General features: G+C 36.0%; 1 protein-coding gene across 1 annotated transcript in view; it reads left to right on the forward strand.

Moving 5' to 3' along the window:
- The window catches only part of REV3L (REV3 like, DNA directed polymerase zeta catalytic subunit), a 161,108-nt gene that overhangs the window by 114,631 nt on the left and 39,191 nt on the right, over window positions 1-7,286 (forward strand). The window contains exons 18-19 of the mRNA XM_019646344.1: window positions 1,034-1,246; window positions 3,453-3,571. Of these exons, the coding sequence (XP_019501889.1) occupies window positions 1,034-1,246; window positions 3,453-3,571 (332 nt within the window). The remainder of the gene's footprint in view (window positions 1-1,033; window positions 1,247-3,452; window positions 3,572-7,286) is intronic.

Below are 7,286 nucleotides of genomic sequence, written 5' to 3' on the forward strand. Positions count from 1 at the left end.
TCTGACGGCGCAAGGTCAGGCGAGTATGGTGGGTGTGACAACACATCCCATCCAAGCTCCAATAATTTTTGATGGGTGATCAAACTTGTGTGTGGTCTCGCATTGGCGCAATGGAATACAACTTGTTTACAGTTAACAAGCTCTGGACGTTTCTGGATGACGGATTCCTTTAAACTGTCCAGTTGTCGACAAATACACATTCGAATTGATTGTTTGGTTCCTTGGTAGGCGCTCAAAAAACACGACACCTTTAAAATCCCACCACACTGAGAGCATAACCTTCCTCTGATGAATATCTGCTTTCGATGTCGTTTGAGGCGAATCATCACGTCGAGACCAAGACCGTTTGTGTACCACATTGTTGTAAACAATCCACTTCTCATCACCAGTTATCAGTTACTTCAAAAAAGAATCGTTTTCCTCACGTTTAATGAGTGTATTGCAGATGTTTATACGCGCCATCAAATGAACTTCCTTGAGTTGATGTGGAACCCAAATATCGAGCTTGCTTACGTATCCCAGCTGCTTCAGGTGGTCGTGAATGCTTGTGTGATGGATGTTCAATGTTTCTGCAATCTCTCATGTCGTGTAACATGGGTTTGACTTGATCAGTGCCTTCATTTTGTCGTCATCAACCTCGGTGGGCCTCCCTGACTGAGGAGCGTCGTTGAGATCAAAATCACCAGCACGGAATTTCGTGAACCATCATTGGCACTGACGTTCTTGTAGAGCATTGTCACCATAAACTTTATGCAACTTTTCACAAGCTTGACGAGCATTCTTCCCTTTCTGGAAGTAAAACAGTAAAATATGGCAAAAATGCACAGTTTGGTCTTTCATCTTCAACTTGTTGTAAAATCTCCAAAACTCAACCAAATCATTCAGTTTTTTTTAGAATGAAGCTAGAATTGGCACATGTCAAATGACATAGCAATAACATAGATGCAAATGACTCTAGAACTTCCAAAAATGAACTAGTGCCATCTGTCGCAAACATGCATCACGCCTTTTCCGACAACCCAATAGAATATAGATTTTTCTTTTTATATTTTATATCATGAAAAAACAAGTCTTCTGGTGAAAGGTTCAACTTTGTGGTCCTTGTTTAATTTTTTTCATTTATTCTTTAGGTATGATCCTGATATTCTGCTAGGATATGAGGTTCAGATGCATTCCTGGGGTTACCTCTTACAGAGGGCTGCTGCTTTAAGTATTGACCTATGTCAGATGATCTCTCGGGTGCCAGGTAGGTAATGTTGTGAATGTTTATATTTCAACTACAGAACAAATTACAAAAATAAAAACAAGATGTTAAAAAGTACTATTGTTCTAGCCTAACTTTTAATACTAAATTATGTAAGTCCTAGATAGATAAGTCCATTACAGAAAAATTTAAAAATTAAGAAAAGAAAATGTACTCCAATCTCACTACTGTATATACTGTTAGTGTATTTGTTTTTTTCCTTTTAGTCATTTTTATACATTTATTGGTCTTTATTTTTTATATAACTTTAATCATACATGTATCTCATTTTTATTATGCTTCCTTCATCCAGCATCTTACCATAAGTATTTTTCTATTATGAGATAGATTTCATAATCATTATGAAGCACATAACATTTCTTTTACTTGATATACTATAATTTTATTTTCTTTGGTTTATGTTTTAAGCTGTTCCCCAAGTCTGATTCTGACTGAAGAGGGGGGAAATAATGATATTCATATCAAAATTATAGTTTATAAAGCACTTTTTAAAATTGTGGTTTTATATAACCACAGAATTTTTAATAACTTTGTTTTAAAGGCTCCCCATAAGTCTGACTAGGACAAAGTAGCATGTACTTCGAGAGGCTAGAAGACCAAATAGTAATTTGGTAAAAACTAATCAAGAGACCTTCTGGGAGAGGTTCTGACTTCAATAAAATGTCTTTAAGTGTTGGAAAATTTAAAGGGAAAACTTGAACCTAGAAGATTCAGGACAATAAAATGTAGAGCTTTGCAAAAGCTTTGAATAAAAAGGCAGAGTACTTTACATTTAATTTTTCATTCCACAATTTTTTTGTAGCTTTTGTGTCCCTTGAGTGATAGGAATAGTGGTTCGTCTCAATTCTTTCAATAGCTCATTTGGGCTAGGTTTCTAAATATTCAGGAGAGGCAGCAGGAGTATTCAGGTGCACTTATTAATTAGTTTAATTAATTGTAAGAGGTAAGATCTATGACTTCAGATCAGAAGAGTGAATGAAAGCTTTGTCCTTTTAAAATCACTGCTGAAACCATTTTTATGAGGCAACATGCATGGTACAATAGAAAGGGCCCAGTAACAGAGACAGTATAATAAAAGCATAGATGCTGGAGAAAGACTGCCTAGGGTCAAATCCTGGCTATACTATTGACTAGCTATGTGATATCAAGCAAGTTACTTAACCTATCCATACCTCAATTTATCTGTAAAATGGGGATGATAATAGAACTTATCTCAGGGTGACTGGGAAGCACTTAAAACATGAGAACATAGCAAATATTATATAAGTGTTTGTTAAATGAAAAAGAAACTTTCGAACATTATCTCTTTAAAATAAAGAAGAGTGGGGTGCTGTGTGTACATGGTCTTTGGAATCAGATAACCCTGGTTTACGATACTGGCTCTATTACTATATGACCTGGGGCAAGATATACCATTTCTAAGTAGAATTTACTACAATGCAGAGTAAAAGGTACACTAACATAAAAAGGGGTTGTATTAAAATTAAAGAAATAATGTTAGTACATTCTTAGACTATAATAGATGTTCAATATATGGTAAAAATTATTCCAGAGCCTCTAATGAACATTTGTATATACACAGTGCTATATAAGAGAAAATACTTTAATTTCTATCTGAGGTAAAATCATCACTTAAGAAACTAGACTCAGAACTCTATTTGCTATAAGAGAACTCTCCAGCTCCCTACACAGTTAAGAGAATTTCATCCTGAACATGAACATCATTAATTGATGTCAACACATTTTCAGAGAATTGTTTAGATTGAAAACTAACGTATTTTCCAAGAAATTTAACAGCAGACATTTTTCATTCTAGCACAAAACAAATGCTGTGGCATTAAGTATTCATAAAAATAGCACCAGGAATTACCAGATTTAAAGGGACAAGAGTTTATTATTTTTAAAAAATGTGTGTGTGTGTGTGTGTGTGTGTGTGTGTGTCAACACACACACTTATTAAAAAATGGTTTTCGGGTACATTTCACAAAATGCTCTCATTTAAAGAGGAAATAAAAATTATTTTTATTAGTCGAAATAATGATTATTCTCCAAGTCTAAACAAAATAGACTGTGAATTGCATTTCATCTTTAATCTTCATCTTTAATTTTTATTCTCATTTCTTTTACATAATTTGCTTGGAAATTTGGTTTCTGTGAGCCTTGATGCAATCTATATTCATTTCTATAGATGACAAAATTGCGAACAGATTTGCAGCTGAAAGAGATGACTATGGATCAGATACAATGAGTGAGATAAACATTGTTGGCCGAATTACTCTAAATCTTTGGAGAATTATGAGAAATGAGGTAAGATGCTTTAGCTAAAATTTTGTTTGGAAATAAGAGATTATCTCAACAATTTTAATCATTATGTTCTATCAGTATAGCTTACTGTATAACTTATACCTCTTTGTGAATTATTTTTACTATACTTATGAAGAGTTACAAAAGTACCACTTTGTAAAATACAAAGTTACAGAAGTATTTAACTTTAATGTTATTGATGAATTTTAATTTCTTCCTATTTGTGTCTAAGGTAGCAGTAGCTAGAAAAGTCTGTCGGTATCTAAATATTATGGTGTATTGTATGTATGTGTTGAATTTTATCATTTTTTTGCACCAAAATCAGTTTTGCACTTAAGGCCAGATGAATTCAGTTCGCCTTTTCTTATTCATTACAGTAAGAAAACTTTAATCTAGACATGGGAAGGAAAGTTTCAAACTAAGGATATTTAAAAATAGGGTCAAACAAATAAGGTATATTGGAAAGACAGTACTTGGAAATAGTTAATAGCAGCATCCAGTGAGACTTTGGGAGCCCAGGTAAGGATTTTTCATAGTATGAATTTCCACACACTATCTCATTAATTTGCCATCATTCAGAGAAATAATTCTTTCACAAAAAATGTAAGATTATAGGGCCGGCCGAGTGGTGCGCTAGTTAGGCGTTGTCTTGGGATGCCGGCTCTGAGCAGCAGCGCCCCCAGTTTGGATCCCACCTGAAGGATCAGTGATGCTGCTCCCTCTGCAGCCAGGATGGTGAACAACAGCTTGAGCTGTTCCCCTCCCCCAATTCCCCAATAAAATCTTAAAAAAAAAAAAAGTAAGATTATAGGATTCTAGATCTTATTATATCCTTGAAGTTACCTGATTTTTCTTACTGAAATGTAAAAATGATACCCTACTGTAAATTGGTTTATTGTCAGATTTTGAACTTGGGATAATATCAGATAAAATGTTTATATTTTTTAAAAGAAAGCTCTGTTCTTCACTTGCTTTTCCTCTTTGAAACTACTTTCTCATTATGCACTTTCTATGATACACTCATTCACTATGATGATTCTGGCTCTTCTAGATTTATATAAAACATTTGACTTTGTAAGCATGCCCTCTGTAATTCTTTTGGGCATTATTATTGCACAGTAATTCTTTCAGATAAGAAAATACGGTCTTTATATCAAATTCAGGTATCCCCATTTTTAAAAAAATTTTCTCTGTGCATTTTGAGCCTAAAGTTATGCTCACATTTCATCTAATTTGAAAATGTATGATATATGTAGCCTCTTGAAAATAATTTCATTCTGTTGTCTTTAAAATATCAGCAAAAAGAACCCCCAGTGACTTCAAAATAATTTCTAGTGACACAAAATAGGATATAAAAGGTACAGAGACTATGGTGTGTTAGGTTTGTATATTCCATATTATATTTCAAACTGCAGTCTCTGATATTGCCAGGGAAGAACACATAAATCAAGTACATGATATAAAATTCAATTTTTGAATCTTAGTTTCAGGGGTCTTTTTATCCATGAAGGATCTGTAGCAATTACCCATTATTAGTTTAAAATCACAAATTAGAGAGTAAATATTTTTCAAAGTTTAGAGCTTTCTTTAGTCCTTAATGAAAATTCAAAGGCTTTCTCTAATTCTAGGCTGAACATATAGCATCTCTGTTCTTTATTTGTAAATGTGGGGAACAACTGTGAGAAAATTATGAGTTGGATAATTTACCCCCCGCTTCCCAGATGGGCCAAATTAGATTATCACTTATTTTTCTAACTCAAAGTACTCCTGGCAATTTGGAGATTTCCATGAGATCGTGAATGAACCTGTGGGAAGGACTGTCTTGTATCTCAAGCTGTCCTGGAACTTTCAGGGTTATGACTGGACAGAAGCTGGCCCTGAGAATTTTCTTCATGTTAGAGGCCCTCAAGCTGTTTTTTCTGGATTTCAACAGTTCCAGAGGCTCTTTTTTATCTTTATTTCTTTTATCTGTTTCTACCTCATGACAGTTAGCAGTTTCTAACTTCTGTTATTGTTTTTTTTAATCCTTATAGTTTGTTTTTACAATATGCTTTTTAAAAAATAATTTATATTCACTATAAAAAATAAATTCAGAAAACTATATAAAATGAAGGTGAAATCCCCTCGTTCTCTTTAGGACATTGACTCAACAGTTGCTCGCGCACCCACACACAAATACAGTTTAGAGTTGAATGGATATTTTTTATCTATGCCTAGTTTGGGTTTTTAAAAATTTATTTTTTAATATGCTAGTTTTCATTCTCCTGCTTAACTTTAACACAGAATTACTGCTGCTCCCTCTGGACTTTGAATCCTCAATAACACAATGCCTGTTACATAGTGCTCCTGACACATTTGTTCACTGCTTGAATGAAAGAATGAATTACTCTTTCCTGGAAAACTATATTTAGAGGCCTTCTAGATATCAAATTAGTCCACAGCTTTTAAGAATTTGCCAAGTACGTTGGAAACATCTGATTCAGTTCATTCAACAAATGTGTATTAATAAAGTACCATCTCCAGTGCACACATTTGGGCCTGGTTTAGATCAAGTAAGACTACAGCGGGTCCCTCTATTTTAACAGGCAGGGAGGCAGATTATGTTGGTGCAGATGTTGGAAGGTGGGTAGATAGGCAGTGCAAATCTGTGGACATTCTCCCCTGATTGCTTCAGTTTTCTCAGTGAAATAGGCTTCTGGGGTTTGAGGAAAGAAAAGCATGAAATAGTTATCTAGGAACATTTGAGAGTAGACAGTTGAGAAAATATAGTATGAGAGCTAGGCAGCATTGAGAACCCATTTCAGATTTGCATTAGGAAATTAAAGTGATACCTGCCAGCTATGATCAAATTCACAGATATAAGGGCAGAGTAACAGGGTTAGATTTTACTACACTACATAAGCAAAGGGTTATGGCTTGCTAAAATTTAATTGACTGATCAACTAATTACAGATGAAGCAGGAGAGGGGCAAAGAACTGAATGGTATGTGCAAGGTTGTGGTTATAATGATTGACTGGAATTTGTGCTAGATAAGGGGAGAGGTCCGGACCCTAGAGGGAGTAAACTGGAAGGATAGGAGATAGTGGTCAGAAAATGGGATGTATGAGGTTATGGAGAGGGTACAATTATTGGAATAATAGATCTTGGAGTATGATTGTGGGAGTGGGTGGCTAAGGTGGGATGGAGGCAGTGACATGAATTTACCCCTGAGAGCTATCTGTCTAGCAATGTACAAGAGGACAAGGTCAGAGGTAAGAAAACCAAAGAGAAGGGCCGGCCAAGTGGCTGTTGGTTAGGAGTTAGCTTGGGATGCCAGCTCTGAACAGCAGGGCCCCTGGTTCAGATCCCACATTAGGGTGAGTGATGCTGCGCCCTCTACAGCTAAGATGGGGAACAACAGCTCAACCTGGAGCTGGGCTGCTGTGAGTTGCCAGCGACGGCATAGGCTGCAGTGGGGCTGGTGGGCAGCAAGCGTGAGCTGCCGTGAACGGCCGTCCAGTGGCTGGTGAGCAACTGCCTCACCCAGGAATAGCGCAATGATAACACCAACATGGGCCAATGAAGCGGCGTCCTCCACAACTAGACTGAAGAACAAAAGGACAGCAACATGTCTGTTCCCCTTCCCCAGTTCCCCAATGCTGTTCCCCTCCCCCAATTCCCCAATAAAATCTTTAAGAAGAAAGAAAGAAAGAAGAGAGAGAGAGAGAGAGAGAGAGA

The sequence above is a fragment of the Hipposideros armiger genome, unplaced genomic scaffold (assembly GCF_001890085.2).
Source record: "Hipposideros armiger isolate ML-2016 unplaced genomic scaffold, ASM189008v1 scaffold_101, whole genome shotgun sequence".
NCBI classification, from domain to species: domain Eukaryota; kingdom Metazoa; phylum Chordata; class Mammalia; order Chiroptera; family Hipposideridae; genus Hipposideros; species Hipposideros armiger.